The sequence below is a fragment of the Suncus etruscus genome, chromosome 3 (genome assembly GCF_024139225.1).
Source record: "Suncus etruscus isolate mSunEtr1 chromosome 3, mSunEtr1.pri.cur, whole genome shotgun sequence".
Taxonomy (NCBI): Eukaryota; Metazoa; Chordata; class Mammalia; order Eulipotyphla; family Soricidae; genus Suncus; species Suncus etruscus.
This window is the reverse complement of record NC_064850.1, coordinates 11,657,713-11,681,307: the sequence shown is the minus strand read 5'-3', so window position 1 is coordinate 11,681,307 and position 23,595 is coordinate 11,657,713. Positions and strand designations below refer to the sequence as shown.

The 23,595-nt window shown below is 46.8% G+C and overlaps 1 protein-coding gene across 4 annotated transcripts in view; it reads left to right on the top strand.

The window, feature by feature from the left end:
• Window positions 1-10,740, top strand: part of TMEM229B (transmembrane protein 229B) — a 49,688-nt gene extending 38,948 nt beyond the window's left edge. For 2 of the 4 annotated variants that reach the window (XM_049770506.1, XM_049770507.1), the window contains exon 3: window positions 9,452-10,740. In XM_049770506.1, coding sequence (XP_049626463.1) covers window positions 9,473-9,976 — 504 coding nt within the window. In that variant the 5' untranslated portion in view covers window positions 9,452-9,472 and the 3' untranslated portion in view covers window positions 9,977-10,740. Of the gene's footprint in view, window positions 1-7,550; window positions 7,638-9,451 lie in introns of those variants that run through there. The other 2 variants (XR_007493839.1, XM_049770508.1) reach the window with 2 other exon arrangements.
• Window positions 10,741-23,595: the final 12,855 nt, after the last annotated feature.

The window sequence follows — 23,595 nt, the reverse complement described above, 5'->3', positions numbered from 1 at the left end:
GAACTAGGATTTGCTTAGCGTCAGAGGCTCAGGGCTCTTGCCTGAGCCTGCAAGGCTGGTTGCTCCTGACCTTATGGCTTTGGCCGTTGCTAAGGCAGGTACAGACAGGGCTTCCCTGGGCAGCCTTCATGCTAGCCATGCCTCCTGGCTGGCATTTCCATGGTAGGGCTGGGCCATCTAAAGTTCCAGTGGCCTTGGAGCAGGCTAGCAGCCAGGCTAGGGTGTCTCTGAGTGATACATGTCCTAGGAAAACCCAGGAGGGTGGCTGCTTTCATAGTCCTAGGAGAGTCAGGTTCTATTTTTTTTTTTTATTACTTTAACCAAAAAAATATTTTAAAAATTACTTTCAACACCGTGATTTATAATACAATTGTTTTTCCCCCCACAGTTACAAAATTGTTCATGATTGAGTTTCACTCATATAGTGTACAACACCTTTTACCAGTGCATATTTCCCACCACCAATGTCCATAGTTTCCCCGTCTCACTCAATTCCTGTCCTTCCCCCCCCCCCCCCCCCCGCCTCTGTGGCAGGCATTTTTCTTCTCTCTCTCTCTCTCTCTCTCTCTCTCTTCTCCTTTCCATTTTTCCCCTTTAAGACACTGTGGTTTGCAATATTGCTACTGAAGGGGTAACATGCATATTACTTTATCTCCTTTTCAGCACCTAGCTTGTCTATAGTCCAACTGTCACTGTCACAGTGGTCCTTTCTCTGCCCTAACTGCACTTCCTTGCTCTTTGTGGCAAGCTTCCTTGGGAAGGTCAGCTTTAACCTTGGGTGTCCTTCATGTGGACTTTGCCAGAGCATGAACTCAGAACAGAACTTGGCCTTAGAGCAGATGCTGAGCACTCTCAGAGGCTCTAACGCCCAGCTCCATGCTTCATGGGTTGGCCCCATAGAAGCTCAAAGCCTTCTTGTACCCTGTACTTTCTCTGATTTCCCAGAATCAGAAACTCATAGAATGGCAGTTCCCTCTAGAGCCAGGAGGGCAGTGAAGTGTGCTGACTGGTCTGTAGCCAGTCTGGCTGGGTTTAAATCCCACCGGCTCTGTCTTTTATAGTAATATGAACTTAGGCTAATTCATTAGTTTCTTTAGTTCATTAAAAGGTCTTTAAAATGACCTTTCCAATCTAATAATTGGAAAGAGGTGAAGAGGGAATCTAATGGTGATGGTAGTGGTACTGATTGTGACTTGGGAGATGGAGGAAGAGCCCCCCTAAGACAGGTAGCATCAGGGCTGAAGTGATAGGACAGTGGGTAGGCCACCGGGTTTGATTCTTGGGACCCCATATGACCCCTTGAACACCTCCAGAAGTGAACCGTGGGCCCAGAGCCAGGAGTAAGTTATGAACATAGTTGGGTGTGGCTACAGAACAAATAAAATAGACTGATAATGTCACTGATCCCAGGGGAGCTTTTCTGGGATACGGAAATGACCCCTCCAGAGAAGGTTTGTCTGTTCTCTGGCATTTAACCTGCCAGTAATCACAGGGCTTTCCCCTACTTGTTTCCCATGAGGCTCAGTGGAAAGTCCATATATTCCCACTAACTTGATGACCATAGGAGAAGGTGTTTCTTTTTTTTTTTTTTGGGTTTTGGTTTTGGGTCACACCAGTGGCACTCAGGGGTTATTCCTGGCTCTGTGTTCAGAAATCGCTCCTGACAGGCTCGAGGGACCATATGGGATGCCGGAATTTGAACCGGGGTCTGTCCTATGTTGGCCACATGCAGGGCAAACGCCTTACCACTGTGCTATCACTCTGGCCCTGAAAAGTTGTTTCTGAGTTTGCTTTATGTACCTATCAGGGAAACTTCCTGCCCCTCAGAGTTTCCACTCTCCCTTCTCCAGTACAGAGCCTACCAGCAAAGGAGCGCAGGGTCACTCAAGCTGTCCCTCTTCTTCTTCACCCACTTTGTCTTGAGGAGCCTCCAAGAGGTTGTTGAGTCTCCCCAGAGCACAGCAATTTGAGTACCTGATGATGGGAGAGAGATTTAAAGTGAATGGAGAGGAAGAGGAAGGTCTGGGAAGGTTAGAAGGGGAATCCTGCTTTTCTAATAAGGTGTCTGACTCAAAGCATCCACAGTCACTGTATTTATGGCATTTTGGCTTCCTGGAACAAGATGAGAATTCTTTGCAAAATCGAAGCCACTCTTCTCTCCTGTTTTTTTCCTCTAGCCTGTATTAGGCTGTTAAGTATTTCCCTCAGTTCTGTCAGCTGCTTCATTAGGGTCATTTGGGCAGGGAGATTGTCCCAGGAAATAGGGCCTGAAGGCCAGTCCCCCATTTCCCCAATCTCCTGAATTTTTGGAGGGGAAGTGACCTGCACTGCCAAACACCTTTGCTGGAACTCTCTGTTCCCAGGGCTTTCATCAACACTGCCAAGGGTTCTTGAACTTGAGTATTGTTTCCCCACAACCCACTTGTGAAATCACCCACCACACCCCCATGCTCTTTCCTCCTGCTTTCAGCTGTGCTGTGTGCTTTTGTGTGGCCCTCTGCCCCAATCTGCTTTTCTGGGCTCCTTTCTTTGTCGTGGAACTCAGGAGGGTTGTTCTGGTCACCGGGACAAAGACGCTGTGATTTTCCCCATACCAGGGTGCAGCAAGGAGGTACTGAAGGGCCCGGGACATAGGTCTGGGGTGGAAGGAGGCCAGAGAAGGGATGGGGATTGTGAGCCCCAGGGGGAAAAAGGGATTTTGGTGGGACGCCTAGGTTCAGAGTTTCGGCTTGGCTCCTATGGTGATCAGAAATGTGTGTGCAGGGGCTGGTGAGGTGGCACTAAAGGTAAGGCGTCTGCCTTGCAAGCGCTAGCCAAGGAAGGACTGTGGTTTGATCCCCAGTGTCCCATATGGTCCCCCCAAGCCAGGGGCAATTTCTGAGCACTTAGCTAGGAGTAACCCCTGAGCATCAAACAGGTGTGGCCCAAAAAACCAAAAAAAAGAAAAGAAATGGGTGTGCAAGGGGCCAGAGTAATAGTACAGTGGGTAGTAAGTGTTTCCCTTGCACAAAAACTGACCAGGATTCAATCCTAGGCACCCGGAGCTTTCCAGGAATAATTCCTGAATGCAGAGCTAGAAGGAAGCCCTGATGGGCCCGGAGCAATAGCACACCGATAGGGTATTTGCCTTGCACACAGCCAACCCAGGACGGAACCCAGTTCGATTCCCTGGCATTCCAGATGGTTCCCCATGCCTGCCAGGAAAGATTTCTGAGCGCAAAACCAGGAATAACCCTTGAGTGCCACTGAGTGTGACCGAAAAAATAAAAAATAAAAATAAAAAAGGCGGAAGTCCTGAGCATTGCTGGGTGTGGCCCAGAAACCAACGAAAAAGAAATGGGTCTTTAGGTACAGTACCTAAATATACCCAAGTCAACACCTACCTCTACTAGGCTACCCACATGACTTAAATGCCAGCCCAGGGGATGGTGCTATTTTTTGTCCTGCCTTTTCATCCCCAATCTTCCTTTCTCCTGGCCTCAGCGAGGACCTCTTAGGTGTCTCAGTTTGTATTTTTGGGCCACACCTGATTGTGCATAGGACTTACTCCTTCCTGAGCCTCAGTTTCCCTTATATAAAGCATATGTCAGCCAGTGGAGCCCTCTCAAATCCACCATGACTCTGTCTCACTCTACAAGCATTTCCCTAGAGCCTGGATCTGCTTCCACCATGACTTCCACCATGACTCTGTCTCACTCTACAGGCATTTCCCTGGAGCCTGGGTCTGCTTCCTCCAGGACCCTAGGAGCCCGATGATTAAATGGTTGTGAGTGTGGTGCAAGAACACACCCCACACGTGCTCTGTTATGATTGGCCCCAGGCAAGCTGGCCTGAGACCTGCCTTCTCTTTTAGGCCTCAGCGGGAGGCTGCAGGCTCAGCTGATACCCACTGAGGTGCACCCACAGGCTGTTTGTGTGTGGGATGGTTTTCACAGGGGTTTTTGTTCTTGGCTACTGGGTTGGCACTGCGTGGAGATGAAGACTTGACCTGCTTGGCAAAGAAAGCTGCCCAGCCAGAAGCACAGACTGGGCAGAATGACCCTGCCTCAGGTAAGAGGGGAATGACAAAGTAGGAGAAGCCCCCAGCATCCTGGCCTTGTGTTTCAGGTTAAAGCCAGCCTCTGTAGAGTCTTGGTTGTATTCTTAGGAGTGGGATTACATGACCTCCTCTTCATCAGAACTCAGAGACCATATCTTCACCCATGAATGAGTCAGAGGAAACTGAGGCATAAGAAAGAGGCCAGGTAACAGTCATAGATCCTGTAGGTGGGAATTGTCAGTGTGGGTAGCAAGGATGGAGTTTCCCAGGTCTGACCTGTAGTCATGGCTCCAGAAGGAAAGAGTTGCATTTATTTGATAGGATTTCAGGGTCCTAGGTTCATGTGAACTTGTTGTTTCTTGAGCATCTTCTATAGACTAGGTACAAAGATGATAAAATCTGTTTTAGTGGGAACATGAGCATACCTGCAAAGACTCTGGGGTTACTCAGTTACCCAGTTACTCTGTGCTTGAGGGTCACTGCCAGCAATGCTCAGCAGACCATGTAGTGCCAATGAGCAAACCTGGAGCTCCTGCATGCAGGGCCTGCTCCCAGCTCACTGAGCCATCTCCCAGCCAAATAAATCATTTTTAAGATACATTTTTGTTTGTTTTTTGGTGTGTGTGTGTGTGTGTGTGTGTCACACCCGGCAGTGCTCAGGGGTTACTCCTGGCCCTATGCTCAGAAATCGCCCCTGGCAGGCATGGGGGACCATATGGGATACCGGGATTCGAGCCACCGTCCTTCTGCATGAAAGGCAAACGCCTTACCTCCATGCTATCTCTTCAGCCCCAATTTTTAAGATAATTTTTAAAATAATTTTTGGACCAGAAGGATGGCTTAGCTGATGAAAATATACTTCACATAGGGGAGAAACCAGGCCCAACTTATGTAGTCCGTTAAGTACTCCTGGAAGTGGATACCTCTCTGGTCATTGGCCCAACGCAAAAAGAATGTTTAGCTTCTTTTTTTTTTATTTTTTGGGCCACACCCGTTTGATGCTCAGGGGTCACTCCTGGCTAAGCGCTCAGAAATTGCCCCTGGCTTGGGGGGACCATATGGGACGCTAGGGGATCGAACTGCAGTCCTTCCTTGGCTAGTGCTTGCAAGGCAAGCACCTTACCTCTAGTGCCACCTCGCTGGCCCCATGTTTAGCTTCTTTTGTTTAAAAATTGTTTTTAAATTCTTTTTTTTCAATTGTTTTATTTATTTTTTACAATAATGTATTTTATTTTTCTTAAAACCTATTGATCAGTGAGATTATTCTATGTCTCTAACTCTCTCTCTGGCTTATTTCCCTCAATATAACCGTTTCCATGTACATCCATGTATAGGAAATTTTATGACTTAATCTCTCCTGACAACTGTATAATATTCCATTGTATATATGTACCACAGTTCTCTGGTTTTTTGTTTTGTTTTGTTTTGGGGTCACACCTGGAAGCACTCAGGGATTACTCCTGGCTTTATGCTCAGAAATCGCTCCTGGCAGGCTTGGGGGACCATATGGGATGCTGGGGGATCGAACCGCAGTTCATCCTTGGCTAGTGCTTGCAAGGCAGACACCTTACCTCTAGCGCTGCCTCACTGGCTCCGCTACTATATATTCTTATATATCTTAGATATTCTTATATATCAGAGATAATATTGAATAATATTTACTACTAAAATATATATATGCTACTATATATTCTTATATGCCAGAGATAATATTAAATAATATTCAATACCAAAAAAGACATTCAATTGGTCACTATGGCTCACTCACCTTTGAATGGATCCTGGCCAAATGCTAAGTGTCATTGTCTCAGGATTTAGGAACAGAGGTGGAGAGAGTATGGATGTTCTGGTGGTGGAGGTTTTAGAAAGGTTTTCAGAAAGGAAGAACCGGACCTTGAAGGAGCGGGATGGATTCACAGACCATGGTTTGGGGAGGAGGGTACACCCCAGGTAGCAAAAATAGCAACGTGAAGTCTGGAGGACAGGATCTGAGGCATTGGTTTCTCAGGAAGGGCTTTGCCAGCCATCCCTAGGGGGTTGAGGCTTACTCTAAAGATATTACAGATCCACTAATGGGCTCTAAGTGGGGAGAAACATTGGATTTGCCTTTTTATACAGATTTCTGTTTCTGCACGCTCTTCTGTAGTGTGATGAGTGTGGAGAATTCACTCCTCCATTGGAAAGGAGCAAGGCAAGGCTCCCTAGTATGAGGCTATTGAAGTCATATGAGTGAGAGATGTTGACTTGAAACAGCTACAGCAAGGAGAAAGAGAAATAAAGAGGAGGTGATACTTAGGAATAAAAGTACAAAGTTGTAAATGTGGCTCAAAGGAAAACAAACATGCCTTTTGTATGTGAAGCCATGGATTTGATCCCTGGCATGACACGGTCCCCTTAGGAGTGCTAGCAGTGACCCTGGTGACTCCCCAAACAGTAGCAACAACAACCAAGAGTAGAAAGGATGAACATTAATGGCCAACTTGGCTTTGTTGTGTGACTTCCTGTGGTCAGTAAAATCTTAGTGGGTATCTAGGAAAGCACTGTGCACTTGGGTTTGATTGCTTTCATGCCCTGCCTATGAAAAGAACATGCTTGGACTAGACTGCAGAGCCCAGGAGCAGGGTGAGAGGCCAGCAGAGTAAAGCCAAGCATAGGCAGGACAGAGCCACCAAATGGGCCAGTCTCTGGGGATGAAGGACAAGACCTTAAAGACTGGTGGGAGTTACCTGACAGGTAGAAAAAGGAATAGGAAGTAGGAAGAGAACTACTTCTGGGTCAGCTCTCCTGACTCTCCTGGGACAGTTTACTGGCCTCCTCTGAATATAAAAACTGAATACCAAAACCTTAATGGAGCAGTTGAAGACAAATGTGACCACAAGGTGTTACTCCTTGTCACCCATTAGGCTGATCATCAGCAAAAAAGCAGAAAATGACAAGTATTGGCAAAGAGAAACTAGAACCCTTGGCACATTACAGTCATTGTAACCATTGTAAATTGCAAGGCCATTCCTTAAAATATGAAAATTAAATTATCACACAATCCAGGAATTCCATTTGTGGGCATATATTTAATAGATTTAATAGAGGGTCTCATTAAAAAAAGGTTATCATGCTGAGCGGGACCAGGAGAGTGACAGATATAGAATGATCTCCCTCATATGTGGTATATAAAAAACATAGTAAGGAAGCAACAAATACCTAAATGCAACAGAACCTGAGAACAGGCCTTTAGTAGGAACCACATCATTATGGGGAAGATTGAGGGAATAAGATGGAGTGGGGGGGGGGCAGAGATGTCACTGGGACAAGAGCAGAGGGAAGTGGACACTCTGGTAGAGGGTATGGTGTTGGAATATTTTATGCATGAAACCCTACCATTATCAATATTGTAAATCACAGTGCCTAAAATAAAAAATAATGCAAGAAATCATTTTAAAACCACAGAGATTGTACATATGGCTAACCTGGGTTCTACGCCCACAACCCTATATGGTCTCCTGAGTTCTACCAGGAGTGATCCCTAAACGCAGATCCAGGAGTAAGCCCTGATCACTGCTGGGAGTGACCCCCCAAAAAAAAGTATACAGAAAAAAGAAAGAACTTCAAAATATTACACAAAAGAAGATCTTGGCTAGGTATGTTTACACCCATCTTTGTAGTGGCATTATTCACACTAGTCAGAAGATAGAAGCAACCCTTGAGGGATAGATAAGCATTCATAACAATGTGATATCACTAAAAGACTACAATGAATGTTATTCAATGCTGAAAGGGGGAAGGACATTCTGGCATATACTGGACTATGGATGGATTTGAGGACAGTAAGCTAAGTGGAGCAAGGTAGTCACAAGAGAAGTTATCTCATTTTAGTGGAATACTTGGTCAAATTCAGAGTCAGAATGCAGGAGGACAGTGGCCCTTGTCCTGAGGAGGAGGTGGAAAGTGAGGGAGGTTCCAAGTTTTTCTCTGGGAGATGGAAGAGTCTCAAAGATGGATGGATGGTGGTGATGGCTACACAACATGTGAATGTATCTTATGTCACTTAGTTATGCTATGACAGATGGTTAAAATGGCTTAAGTTTCTTGGTTTGTGCATATTTTACTAAGCACAACATGGAAAAGCCAGATGTGGTAAGTTTTGAAATATCTTAGAGGGATGCAATATGAAAATATTAAGAAGTGGGGGGAAGGATGGGAGCTTCCACGAATGAGTTTGATGAGAAAGGCAGCTAATGCCTAGAAATGGGGGCGATTGGTGCTGGCCAGGCAAGACAGAGCTCTTTTTTTTTGTTTGTTTTGTTTTGTTTTTGGGCCACACCCAGCAGTGCTCAGGGGTTACTCCTGGCTGTCTGCTCAGAAATAGCTCCTGGCAGGCACGGGGGACCACATGGGACAGCGGGATTCGAACCAACCACCTTTGGTCCTGGATCGGCTGCTTGCAACGCAAACGTCACTGTGCTATCTCTCCGGGCCCAAGACAGAGCTCTTTCATGGTTCATAGAAAATCCAAAAAAGTTCATACGGGGAGCTAGTAAACGCCTCCTTCCAACTAGCATTTGAGGAAGGGACTCAAGCAGCAGCCAGGCAGGCTCTTTAACTTGTTTTAATTTCAGGGCCTGAGCAATAGCACAGCAGTAAGGCATTTGTCTTGCATGCAGACGATCTGAGACTGATCTAGATTTGATCCCTGACATCCCATTTGGTACCCCGAGCCAGGGGAGATTTCTGAGCACAGAGCCAGGAGTAACCCCTGAGCACTGCTGGGGTGACTCCAAAACAAAAACAAACAAATAGTTTGCTTTAATTTCTCCTGACTAACAAGTGAGAGAAGTAGACTGCCTGTCTCGAATACAGGCAGGGGTTTAGGGAGGAGGGAGATGGAGGGCACTGGTTGTGGGAAGGTTGCACTGGTGAAAGGGGGAGGAGGGTTCTTTTGTTGTTGTTGTTGTTGGGTCACACCAGGCAGCGCTCAGGGGTTCCTCCTGGCTCTACGCTTAGAAATCGCTCCTGGCAGACTTGGGGAACTATGTGGGATGCTGGGATTGGAACCACTGTCCTTTGGCATACAAGGCAAACACCCTACCTCCATGCTATCTCTCTGGCCCCTCGGAGAGGGGGGTGTTCTTTTTATGAAACCCAATTACAAACATGTTTGTAATCATGGTGCTTAAATAAAGATATTATTTTAAGAATTTTCTTTTTTCCTGACCATGTGGCTAAGGCAAAGAATGCTGAGAAGTCATAGGCCTGAAATAGGGCCAACCTAATGGATTTGAGTGTGGAATTTCATGCTCCCCTCCAGACATTCGAGACTTGGGCTACCCAATGGCAAGACCTGGGAGTGTCCCCTTGACCCTCTTTCCCCTCTTAACCCCCTTTCCCCTCCTCATCCATCTCCTCTGTGTCCCCCAGCAGCCAACTCGAGTGGGCACCATGGCCTCGGCCGAGCCCCTGACCGCCCTGTCCCGCTGGTACCTGTACGCCATCCACGGCTACTTCTGCGAGGTGATGTTCACGGCCGCCTGGGAGTTCGTGGTGAACTTGAACTGGAAGTTCCCAGGGGTGACGAGCGTGTGGGCCCTCTTCATCTATGGCACGTCCATCCTCATCGTGGAGCGCATGTACCTGCGCCTCCGTGGCCGCTGTCCCCTGCTGCTGCGCTGCCTCATCTACACGCTCTGGACCTACCTGTGGGAGTTCACCACCGGCTTCATCCTGCGCCAGTTCAACGCCTGCCCCTGGGACTACTCGCAATTCGACTTCGACTTCATGGGGCTCATCACCCTGGAATACGCCGTGCCCTGGTTCTGCGGGGCGCTCATCATGGAACAGTTCATCATCCGCAATACCCTTCGTCTGCGCTTTGACAAGGATGCTGAACCTGGAGAGCCCAGTGGCTCCCTGGCTCTGGCCAATGGCCACGTCAAGACTGACTGAGGGGGTGGGTTAGGGTGGGGTGGCCTTGGGTGGGGACAGATGTGGGCAAAGGCACCAAGCAGGTGGCATCATGGCCTCTTCTGTTCAGCACAAACCCTGCCCAGTCGGCCACAGCCCTATAGGACCCCACCCAGCGTGGTTTTGGGGGGAATTGGTCAGCCTTGGTGTGGGGTACAGATGGGGGTAATGCAGAGGAACTGGGCGTAGCCAGGCCCAGCTCAGAGCTGGAGCACTGATCACCTTTGGCTACAGCAGGGCCAGTGCTGACGGAAGGACTGACCGGACCGGGCAGGGGAAGGAGGAGGCCTTGGGCCTTCTTGCCTCTTACCTGGTTTAGCTGGGCTTTGGCTGGCTCCATTAGGCAATATGTCAGGTGCTTGCTTGCAACCAATACCTCCCCAGGGGCCTGCTGAGCTGTAGCCTAAGGAAAGTGGGGGCAGCCAGGAAGCTGGTTGGCAGGTATGGGCTGGGAGGGCTGGACGCCTCCCCCTGGCGCCTCTCCCCATTCCCCAGGGCCCCCCCGAGCTGCTCCCTTGGCCTGCTGGGCCCTTACCCCTGACCCCTGGTGCTGGTTTCCCACCAATCCTGGACTTTGGGAGGTTTTAATCCCTGTGTGTTCTGTGGTGTCCCCCCCCCTTTCTCTTATTTTACAAGGCCTTTACAACTAGTGGCCCCTTCATCGTTCACACACTCTTCCCACCTCCATTCTCATGCCTAGCTCGTAGCTAGCATAGCAGCTGCCAGAGATAGAAGGCTAAGACATGCAGGACACCCCCCCCCCCCAGATCTGCAGCCCCCATGAAGCTTTCCTTCCACAGTTTCTGGGGTTCTGGGACAGGAAGTTTCCACCATCTTTCCCTACTCCATCTGTTGGGCTATGGGGGTTTCCTTGGTGCTCTTCTCCATGTCTTCTCCCCACAGTGACCCAGCTGATGGCTCCTAGCAAGGGTGTCTTCAAGCCCCCAGGGGCCACAATGTGGACTTAGCATCAGATCACGTCTGGGGAGGGGAGAGGACAGAGAGGGACCTGCCTAGTTTGTTTCTCAGGCCCAGTGAGGGGCAGGTTTTGAGGGGATGGAGCCCCGTGGAGAATGAGTGAGGAGGGCCTCCGCTTTGGGAGGGTATCTGGAGCACCCTGAGTCAGAAGTTTCTTGGTTCTGCTGTAGCCTCAGCCTTGCAGCTAAACCTCCTCAGGGTTCCCCCACCCCAGTTCCCTGCCCACCCCCTGCAAGGCTGACCCTCTGAACTTGCACCTTCAACAGTATTAACCCTGACACACTCGTGGCCATTGTCATGTTGGTTATCCCTCCCTCATGACAGATTTATTACTGACAGTGAATGGGGTGGGGAGACCCTTACTTCAGCCCTCCCTGAGACAAAGTTCCTCAGAACTGGCCTGGCCCGACTCACTGGTTCTTTGGACCACAGTAGGACTCCGAGGTAGCATTTCGCCTTTCCTTTTCTAGAAGTCCTTTCGACGTGAAAACAATGTCACCTGTGGAAACAATCTCCTATTTCTCGCTGTGCTACACCTAGACCTGTACAGGGAAAATCAGTCAGGACACAGGCTAGGAGAGGTCATAAGCAGAGTTCCAGCTGGGAGAGTCTGCCTAGGCAGAGGGGTGTGATGTCTGTCTCTGTCCAATCTACATGAACAAGGACACTGGAGGGGCCAAGCCTCCCTTCCATGACTCTTTCTGTGGCTCCAATTCTAGGACTTTGGGGCTTCTCAGCACTCAGGCTTCCAATGGGCCCAGATTTCTTCCCATCTCCTGGTGGAAGGCAGTCTAGATGGGGAATATTTTCTGGCTGCTCGAGTCTCTCTGTTATCTCCAGCTCATGGGCCCCAACGCCTCTCCCAGCTTCCCAGGTGATTCCTAGAACATTAGGTTCCATTTATTCTCCTATTCCATGACTCAGTCTGTTGGTCTTGCCGAAGTATCCAGCATAAAGGCCTCCACAATTCTTAGCCAGAGCCTGCCCTTCCATGCCCTCTGGGTCTGACAGCACATGCTGGCATGTTCTCTCTGAGCACTCTTTATTCCCAAGGGTGGGAGGTCTGACAACACACAGAACATTGTGTTTCTGCTTCATCCAGACCCCTACTAGCTCCAGTTGCCCCTTGTAGGGTGTAGACCTTCCCAGTCAAGAGAGTTGATGCCCAGGGTTGGAACACAGGAACCTCAGCACTCAGTGGGGGTAGCCAAGACTTTAGTCTTGCTTTTTAGGCTCTCTTCAGGGTCCCCCGTCCCTCCGTGTCCAGGCTCTTCCAAAAATGGAGAAATCCCAGCCCCGTCGAGCAGAGGGGGAGTGCTGGTGGGGAGACTTTGCTCAATGTTGATGAACTCTGGCCTTTCCACTGTACATGGCGGCAGCTCTGTGATCTGAAGGCCTGAGTGCTGCTGCCTTGCATGGTCCAATAGCTTCTGACGTCTATTCAGCGTGTCCTCCCTCGTGGCCTGGCCCCTCTGACGCCTGGGAGTCACAATGGCCTATGCTTATTCACAGCAATAATACCTAGGGGGTGTCCTCAAGTCCTTCTGTCCTGCCCTCCACTCTGGGCTTTTTTTGGGGGGGCAGTGACAAATGGGATCCAGGAGGAGAACCCATTTTTCCTGATGCTCTGGGCTGCACAAATGCTGCTGCAGGGGAAGCAGAAAGGAGAGAAGCCTAGCTCTCGGCTAAGGTAGGGAGAGGTTCCTCCACATAGAGGCCACCCAGCCCTAGAGGAGCTGCAGGTCCTGGCTCTGCCTGGCTTTGAAATGGGTGGTTCTGTCTGGAGACAGCTGGTGGGAGGGACATGCCACCACAGCAGGTGACGGGTGTGTGCGCCATTGCCTGCTCTGTCTCCGTCAACCTCTGTCTCTTCCTTTTCACATTTGTGCACATAAAATATACTGTGTTTGTGTTCCAGAACTGGCTGCGACCCATCTCTGCTTCGATTTGGGGCCCCTTTTTTTGGGTGTACTTGAACCAAGGCTGTCCTAAACCAAGCAGGTTGCTGCCAAGAGGGCACTGTGTGGGGAAGGCAGGTGGCATTCTATGCCTGTTCTTTGTAGTCACTCCTCTGCTCCTATCTGGTAAATACCAATCACCAAAGCCCATTGGTATCACCTCGTGTTCCTCATGGTCCATGTTGCCAGGCTGATTTTGGTTCTGGGCTATTTGCTGTATCTGCTTGGGAGGTGAACACCCACCAAACATGTTAGCTCAGATTTGGAGGTGCCTCATGGAGTGGGAACACCTGAAGGAGGATACACAGCATGTACACCTCAGAGAGCTGGAAGGATGACAGAACCTTCTTTACCATTTTCAAAAGTTCCCTCTTGAAGAAGCAGGGAGATCTGTGTGTGTTCAAGTGCACACACACACACACACACACACACACACACACACACACACACAGAGCTGTTCCACTCTACTTAGATGTGTATTTGGTAGAAGGAAACCCTTCCCGCTTCATGTAAGTTGGCTCCCTCAAGCATGCTCTGTCTTTTCCTCTGTCCACTGTTCTCCTGCCCGCTTGCCTATTTCCAAGAAGAAATTGGGATGTTCAGAAGGGGCTGAAGAGATAGCAAAGTGGTAGGGCATTTGCCTTGCATGTGGTTGACCCAAAACGGACGTGGGTTCAATTCCTGGCATCTCATATGGCTCCTGCCAAGAGGGATTTCTGAGTGCAGAAGCAGAGCCAGGAGTAGCCCCTGAGCACCACCAGGAGTGGCCTCAAAACCAAAAAATAAAAGTCCACCCCCCAAAAGTCACTCAGTTGAATAAAATCCAACTGGCTTGGCCCCCTGGCCACCAATGGGTGGAGAAGGCAAGTGAACTTTCAGGACTCATCAGAAAGGCTCCCCACTGCCTTGAAAGTGGTCATTAATTTGAAAGCCTCCCACCTTATAAAAATAAGCTAGTGTAAATCCAACAGTCATTGTGCTACATGTTAGTATACATGTATGCATGCCTGTTAATATAGTAAATTTCTTCTCGCAGTAGGTTTCCCCACCCCAAAACACACACACACACACACACACACACACACACACACACACACACACACACACCTGGTGGTGCTCAGGGCTTACTCTTGGCTCTGAGCTCAGGAATTACTCCTGCCAGGGCTCAGGAGGACCATATGTGGTGCTGGGATGCTGGAGAACAAACCATGGTCAGCCTTGTGCAAGGCAAATGCCTTACCCACCTTACTCTTACTATCTCCCAGGCCCTGGAATAGGTTTTGTAGGATGAAAAATGGCAAACCTGGTGAAGTGGGCTCTCTCTGATGGAACGTCTGAGAAGCAGCAAGAGGCAAAACTCAGAACAGGAAGACTGAGTGGCCCCAAGCCCCTTATTAGCTCTTCTGAGCTTTCCTTCCTTGTTATTTTCCTTCCTCACTCTTCTTCACCTCCACCCAGGCCAGAGAGTCAGTCCATCTCATGCAGTGAGAGGAGCATGATGCAAAGTGCTGTGCCAAATAAGAGCTTGGCTGCATCCTTTGGAATCTTTCCAGCCTCTGCAATAATGCCAGCTTCTTAATTAATCACAGGGACTGAGTGACCATAAGCTTTCTTCATGTCCCCAGGGTGCCTATATCAGAAGTGTATTGTCGGGCCAGAGAGATAGCATGAAGGTAGGGCATTTGTCTTGCATGCAGAAGGACGGTGGTTAGAATCCTGGCATCCCAGATGGTCCCCCAAGCCTGCCAGGAGCCATTTCTGAGCGTAGAGCCAGGAGTAACCCCTGAGCACTGCTGGGTGTGATCCAAAAACCAAAAAAAAAAAAAAAAGTGTATTGTCCACAACACCCCCTGGTTGCTTCTGGGGAGGGTTTCCTCTGTGTCTGGAAGGTGCAAGAAAAGGGAACAGTGGTGACACCATCAGAGAAGAGAAAGGAGCTGGTCTTGTCATTTCACCAAGTGCTGTGGTTCTTACCGCAGCAGCTGCCAGTGCTGTGCTCCTGTCAGGTTTGGGGTTTTCCCCCCTCCACTGGAGATGGTCACTGTTATTTGCCTGTTTTTACCAAGGAAATCTGATTCCAACAAGCTGTCTGCAGCCTTGATTTACTACATTTCTCTGTAACTCAAACTTTTGTTTCAATGTAAGCAACTCCTTTGGGGGGAGGAATTGGGAATAACCTGGCACCCTTTGGTACTTGGATAGCTTCCGGATGGCATTAAAGTTCTTGCTTGTTGCAAAGAGATATTGATATGTAAGAGTGGGAGCTTTGAGGGAGGAAAGGAGTTTTAAGAGGTCTGAAGTAGTAAGTAACCTTCACCAAGACTCAGAACTATTAGTTCCAAGAACCTTTTGGTGGAGGGAGGATTGTGAAGCTTAGGTGAACACCAATGGTCCTCTCTCTCTCTCTCTCTCTCTCTCTCTCTCTCTCTCTCTCTCTCTCTCCCCCCCCCCCCCCTCTCTCTCTCTCACACACACACACACACACTTCTTCCCTTTGATCCTATTTTCTTCTCTGAGAATAAGCCTCAATTCTAGCTGTGCCTCCTCTCACAAAGTTTGGAACTGCTGTAGTTCCCCCTTAGCTAAGGTTTCATCTTTTACAGTTTCACTTTCTCTAGGTTTCAGTTAACATTAATTCAAATCTGAAAATACTATAAAAAGTTGTGTTTGTGGGACCAGAGCGGTGGTGCAGTGGTAGGGCGTTTGCCTTGCAAGTGGCTGACCTAGGATGGACTTCAGTTCAATCCCCCAGCATCCCATATGGTCCTCCAAGCCAGGAGCGATTTCTGAGTGCATAGCACCTGAGCGTCACCTGAGTGTGGCTCAAAAAGCAACCACAACAACAACAAAAAGATTTTGTGTTTGTTTTTGGATCACACCTGGTGGCACTCAGAGGTTACTTCTGGTTCTGTGCTCACTCCTGGTGGACTCAGAGACCTTATGGGATACCATGGATTGAACCTGGGTGGGCCATGTGCAAGGCAAAAACCCTACCAGCTATGTTATGAGATTTTTTTAATCCCAAAATGAGATTTTTTAAATTAAATATTTTTATTTAAAGCATTGCTCTTTAAAAAGTTATTCATACTTGAATTTTAAACATATAATTTTTCAGCACCAACCCAGTACCAGTGACAACCTCCCTTCACCAATGTTCCCAGAGTCTATTTCATACCTAGGAAATACCTCACCCTACCCACCCCAGCCTGCTATCATAACAAGAACCTTTGAAAGTTTGGTTGTGGGGTCCGAGAGATAGCGTGGAGGTAGGGCGTTTGCCTTTCATGAAGAAGGTCGGTGGTTCGAATCCCAGCATCCCCTATGGTCCCCTGAGCCTGCCAGGAGCGATTTCTGAGCACAGAGCCAGGAGTAACCCCTGAACACTGCTGGGTGTGACCCAAAAACAAAACCAAAAAAAAAGTTTGGTTGTTAAAGTTTGGGTTTCATGCTTTCATTATTGTTGACTCTGTGGTTTGGATATTTAGTTCTGTCTTTTGTTTGTTTGTTTGTCTTTTTGGGGGGCCACACCCATTTGACGCTCAGCGGTTACTCCTGGCTAAGAAATTGCCCCCGGCTTGGGGGGACCATATGGGACGCCGGGGGATCGAACCGAGGTCCTTCCTTGGCTAGTGCTTGCAAGGCAGACACCTCACCTTAGCACCACCTCGCCGGCCCCAGGTTCTGTCTTTTTTTAACATCACAATTGTACCTCGGTACTCTTGACCCCTGTCCCCCATTATTTCATATCTTTCTTTCTCCTCCTCCACTCAATTTCTTTCCTTCTCCTCACTATACTCTGGGATCAAGAGTGTTCTAGACACCCCTCATTAAATCATTGCATTCCTTCATGCAGTTATTCTAAATGCCACATATAAGTGATATTATTCTGTATTTCTTTTTCTTCTGACTTACTTCATTTCACATTCCACCCCTGTTGCAGAGAATTGCATGATTGCATCATTCCTCACAGCTCTGTAGTATTCATGGTATATGTGTACCACTTCTTCATGATCCCCTCATCTGTTGTTGAACATCTAGATTAATTTCAACTCTTAGCTATTGTACTGAATGCTGTGATAAATAGTGATGTCCATATGTCCTTTTGAATGAATGTTTTTCTGATCTGGTACCCAAGATAGGTACCCAAGAGTAGACTTGCTGGGTCATATGGCAATATAATTTTTAAAAAATAAGGGTGAATGATTTTCATTGATTTGCTTTGAATGAAATGTTAGGGTTGCTGTTGATGTTGGTGGTAGTGGGGTTTTTTTTTGTTTGCTTGCTTGCTTTGTTGTTGTTGTTGTTGTTGTTCTTCTTCTTCTTCTTCTTCTTATTATTATTATTATTTTCTTTTGGAGGGATAAACATGGCTGTGCCAGAATTTACTTCTGGCTTTGGGCTCAGGCTCACTCCTAACTGGGCTCAGGGAACCACATGTGGTGCTGGGGATCAAAGTGGGGTTGGCCACACACAAGGCAAATGCCTTAAACCCTGAACTACCTCTGGTCCTTAAGTAAAATGTTATTGATTCGTTGGCTTACAATTTGATATAAATTTGGGGAGTATAGATTGATACTTGCATATGCAATAAGCCTTGGGATGATGCTCCCAAGCAGTGCTCAGAAGGCTCAATGCCATTCCCAATTATTTTCAGTCAACCATTAAATAGTAGGGTCTGAAGATTGTTGCTACTTGGTACCTGTAGTACCAGTAACCACACTGGCAACACTCGGGAAGTCGTTCAGTGCCAGATATCAAATTGGGGTCCTTCAGGGGTCTGGAAGAATAGTACAAAAAGAGTAAATCATTTGGAGCCGAAGTGATAGCACAGCAGTAAGGCATTTACCATGCACGCTACTGACCCAGGAGAGACCTGGGTTCAATCTCCAGCATTCCATATGGACCCCCCCACCAAGCCTGCCAGCAGTGATTTCTGAATGCAGAGCCAGGAGTAACCCCTGAGACCAGCTGGGTGTGGCCCCAAAAACAAACAAACAAACAAAAGAAAGAGTAAGTCAGTTGTCTTGCATGTAGCAATTTTGACCCCAACCACCTTATATGGCCTCCTGCGTATCTCCAGGATCCCTGAGCACAGAGCCAGGTGTAAACTCTGAGCACAGGCAGGTGTGGCTTTAAAACCAAACCAAAACTAAAAACCAAACTGGAGTCCTATGTGAACAAGGTATGTGCCCTAATTCCTGTACTATCTGTCCAGCCTCAAGACCTTTTTTCATTATGGTTATTTAATTGTAACTCTCCATTAATAAACTAAAACACCAGAGTACAAATTGGAACCTTTAAATTTTGTGTATCCCCATAATTCAAATTTTTACATGGCCTAATGCGTTTGGAGGTCCCAGGGATTAAGCCCAGGCCTTATATGCCTTATATATGCAAGGCCTGCAATGTTCCATAGAGCCACATCCTTAGTCCTAAATATCTTTTTTTGTTTTGTTTTGTTTTGTTTTTGTTTTTGTTTTTGTTTTTTGGGGGCCACATCCAGTGATGCTCAGGGGTTATTCCTGGCTATGCGCTCAGAAATAGCTCCTGGCTTAGGGGACTACATGGAAACCTGGGGGATCGAACCACAGTCTGTCCTAGGTCAGCCACATGCAAGGCAAACGCCCTACTGCTGTGCCACCACTTCAGCCCCAATCCTAAACATCTTAAGAAAGAGCAGTGTTTCCCTGTTAGGGGCCATAAGCCTCCTTGTGAGCACCCAGGATAGATATTCCAGAGGCCACAGTCTCTCCTGCTTAACCTAAACCAGAGTCAAGGCCAGAGGCAGAACCCATCTTTGTCTGAGGATCTCTTCCTTGAACCACTTTGGAAATGCAAATAAAATGACAAGAGATGTTATTTTGCTGACTTTCACTCAATCTGTTCCCCCAGGAGCTCAGGACTGCTGACCAGCAGGACCAGATGGCACCTTTTACAGGAATCTCTTATTTCTGTCTTTGTGTAGGCCCCAAACATCCTAAAAGAAAAACAACCCATCTTCTTCTTGAGATTGACGGGAACTGCGCATCCTTTCTAGTTATTTGTGTATTTTCCCCCTGTGAATCTGCCAAAGGCACCTGACATACAATCCTCGACAACACGTCCTGTCCTCCAGATGTTAGTTGACCTTATTTTCCAGAAGGAGGGAGGGAGGAGGCTTGACCGGGAAGTGAAAGAGACAGATTGCTCTTAGTTCCTAACTCTGTTCACAACAGCCCCACCCCACTCCACCCCTCAACCCCTCAGTCTTTCTCAAATGTGTTTCTCTATACTTCATGTTTTCCCAGAACTTCCTTTTTTGTCCAACCAAAGAAGCAACAGCACAGGCTTCATAGTCATTTGGCCTGACTTTGAATCTTAGGTGTCTGACTCACTGTTATTCACCCTATTGCAGCTTTGGTTTACTCAACTAAAAATGAGACTAATATTAATCTACACTTGCCAGTGTCGTGGCAATCAGATGAGCTAATGTGAGTCGACGAATGCCTTGCACATGACCAGTGCCAGATACCAGGGAAAATCTTCTTCTTTGTTAGACTCGAAAATCCAAGTGCAAGAACATGTCACTCCAGGAAGCATTTCTGGACTCTTCCTAGTGGAAACATCATGGCCCAAGTCATGGGATTGTTTCCCATCTGACCTGGGTTTGACCTCTGTACACTGAAGTTTTATCACCTGTAAAATGGGAGTGAAAACATCTACTCTATAGGATTGTTGGGAAGGTAAAGATAAACAAAATGTCTATGTTGTTTAGTATAGGGGGCAGGGTGATGGCTCAAAGGGCTGGAGCCCAGGTTTTGCATGCAGGAGACCTCCTAGGTCTGATCTTTATTTATCTTTACCTTCCCAACAATACTATAGTACTAGTAGATGTTTTCATTCCCATTTTACAGGTGATAAAAGTTCAGTGTACAGAGGTCAAACCCAGGTCAAATGGGGCACATGGCTCCCAGAATACCGAGTGCCCACTTCCAACCCATATCATATCATCTGACCTCTGAATAAAACACACAATGCTTGGTATAGGTACATGATTCCTTACTGTAATATTTGCATTTTGCAAGATTGGCTGAAATTCAGAAAGATAAAAAAAACACTGAGGTGCTGTTTATTTTGTAACTCTTGAGCCAGGTATGAGTCAACTCCTCATAGTCAAACACATTGTCTCTACCTGGAAATCTCTGCACATGCTAGTGGGACTTAAATGGTGACTCCAAATGGCCTCACATCCTTAAGACAGGCATGGCAAGGATTCACACACCACCTGACAGTTAAGGATCAGAACCAAGAAAGAATCAGAAGAGCGCTTGCTTCAAGTTCATGTGGCCCATAATGAGCAGCCAGTGTTGCACCATCTATTCATTTGGCCCACATCTCATCACACAGTGTGACAGAAATGTTCCTGCTACAACCTAATACTGTCTAAAAGGATTTTACAAAAGAAAATTAGAGGGACTAGGAAAGATAGCTCAAAGGGCTGGAGCACATTGGAGGCCTGGGTTAGATCCCTGGTCTCATACTGGTCCATCAAGCAACACCAGGAGTGACCCCTGAGTGCTGATCAAGAAATAGCCCCTCAGCACTACCACACATGGCAGAAAGAAACTAAGAGAAGTTACTTAATGGTCAAATTATTTTCTTATCTTCCTAAGAGTATGAATATACATTTCTACGTATTTTTCACATTCTGCTTTATCTACTTTAGTCACTGGTACATGTTTCTCTATATTACATTGGATCATATTGTCATTTTAACTGATGATTGCGTCTTCAGGAATCCTCTCAAGCCCAGTCAACTAGCCATTCTATCATTGCTGTTCACATGTTTTCAATTTCTCATTTTTCTAAAATAAGGATCAGCCTCAAAATGAGTGTACAACTTCCTCCTATCATCACAATTGCCATGACAATAAAAGAGAAGGAAAAGGGATAAATAGTAAACAGTAATTAATGCCCAGTCATTTACTTTGAATGACAATATGATTCAATATAATACAGAGAAACATGTACCAGGGAATGAGCAATTATATGGAGAGAAAATACCTTTCCTTGAGCCACCAGCTTGCAGCCTTTGAGAGTTTTTTCAGACATTGACAACCAAAGTTGATTCCAAATCAACTAATCAATTAATGGACTAATTAATTAGAGTTGATTGAGAGCAGGTATGAGAAACTGGGTGCTCTTTGATGCTTGGTGGAGGCATAGAAACATAGATTAGGTCTCTAATTCTCTAGAAACATATGTGACACTGCAGAAGCCTTTCCATTTCCAGCCAGACAGGGTTGGCATCTTGCAGTAAGGTAAGTATCCTAAACCAGGCTGTGAAGCTAGGCATGGGGCTAGGATGTGAGTGATGAAAGCAAGAACTTTAAATAGATCTCTGATCTATCCCCTTGCCCGTCAAGGGCGTTGGTTCAGGTCAGGGAGAATGTGCTAAAAATGAAATGGGGAAGAAGGAAAACAAGGACAGAGGTTCCATGAGGCTTTCTCTAAGTCATCTAGTTTACTTTCAGACTCCAGTGGTCTGGATGAAGCATTCAAGAGCAACATAAAATATCACATCCCTGACTCCCCTTGATGAAGGCTAAGTGAGAGGAAGAATCAAGATATGGTTGTTGGGAGCCTAGAGAGAGTACATGGGGAGAGGGCATTTGCCTTGTACACCTCTCAGCCAGGTTTAATTCTGGCATGCCATATCGTCCCTGGAGCCCTTCCAGGAGTGATCTCTGAGCAGAGACAGAGCAATGCTGGATGTGCCCCCAAAATAACAACAACAAGATGTGTGGCCAGGGGTCCTCAAACTTTTTAAACAGGGGGCCAGTTCACCGTCCCTCAGACCATTGGAGGGTCTGACAATACTAAAAACAAAACTTATGAACGAATTCTTATGCACACTGCATATATCTTATTTTGCAATGAAGAAACAAAACAGATACAAATACAATATGTGGCCCACGGGCCATAGTTTGAGGACCACTAAGCAAGCACCTTGTCTCTCGGCCTCTGACCTCTGAGGGAATTCCAGGATCTTGAAGCAACTTAGGAAGATCCTGACAAGCTATAGAAAAAACGAAATGTTGTTTAAATGAATCTGGGGAAGAATGCAGACAATGTGCCATTCTCCGCTGTAAACCTACCACTCATTGTGTGTTCTGACACACAGTAGGAAAATACATAGTGGGAAAGCATTGTGAATGAATGAAAGATATGGCAGGTAGGTTCATGAAGTCATGAAGAACAGAAGTCCACCTGTCTTTCCATACTTTCTTTCACTCCGTTCTCCCTAGAGTCCCCCTTTCTAGAGCACTTTGCCTCCAGTCCCCTTTAGCGCCCCCCTCCAGACTCACAGTAAAAAGTACCTCATGCATTTAGCACAGCAAATCAGAAAACCTAAAATTCACCACAGGTAGCTGAGCAGAGGTACGTGTTAACTTTAGTTCCTCTCCTTAGGCTTTAGGAGCTGCAAGACTGTCGCCATGAATAAGTTGGCGTCGTCCTTGCTTTCTGCACTTCCTGGCTGCTAGAGCTGGGTAATGCCAGGCCTGAGGGATCCGAAGCTGACAGCAGCTCCCTTACCAGCTGAGATGGAACCCTGGCACCAAAGATCAGCTGAGTTCCATCATCCCCTAGGTCAGCCAGACTTATGATTTCTAGAGGCCAGCATTTTGTACCAAATGCCAAGATGCCAGCCTATGCTAGGGAGCTCAAACTGACCCAGTGACTGGATTTTTTAGTGGAAGGGCTAGGGGTGTCATATATTTCTGAATCAATGTCATCTTTCTCATTGGAGAGTCTAGTGGATGGACAAACTCTCCAGGTCCTTTCTCCTGAGTCTGGAGGAGTGCCAAGTCATCTTTCTGCAATGTCTCTGATTTGTTTTCTGATATATTGATCTCCTTAGTCTGTTTTCTCCCACCAATGCCAGATCCAGAGAACAGGGCCTGTCTCTGAATGTTATTGATTTCTTTGCCCAGTACTGAGAACTATGCCGGACATAAAGCAGGCTTTCGTAATTTGTGAGTGAGTGAATAAAGAAACAAATATACTCATTTGTAATATTTATCACCTATGTTTCTAGCATTAAATGATAATCATTATAAGCTAATGATTATTATAAATGATTTTAAAGGACAGCAATGGTTTCCATGTTATCTCCTGGAATAAAACATCAACTGTTTTTATTAATTAAATATTCATTAATTTTCTCATTCAGCTATTCAATCCCCTTGTTTTTGGTCTCTAGGACAGATAAGAATTAAATCATCGCATATTATATATCAGAGTGATAAAGCAGGAATATAAAGTTCTTTGAGTATCTCAAAATCAGGGAGGCCAGTGGAAAGCTACTTGGAAATCCTAGTTGCTTCTAGATCTACATTTTAATGGGAGGGGATGAATACTGTAGAAAGTGGGCATTGGTGGAGAAAATGGGAGAACTGTTGGAGGATCAAGACATGTGAGAAGGAAAGCAAAGGGCAGGGTGAGATGCAACCAGAAGCATCTAGGTGCTCTCAGTGAAGTGCTCTGGGCCATGGCAGGATAAGGATTAGGAGACATCACCTCCTCCAGGATATTCTTCCCAACTCCTCCAAGTTCTGCCACCATGGTACATGCCACAGCTTCCCCTTATCATTTTGCTGATAAAAATTAACTTAAATAATTATT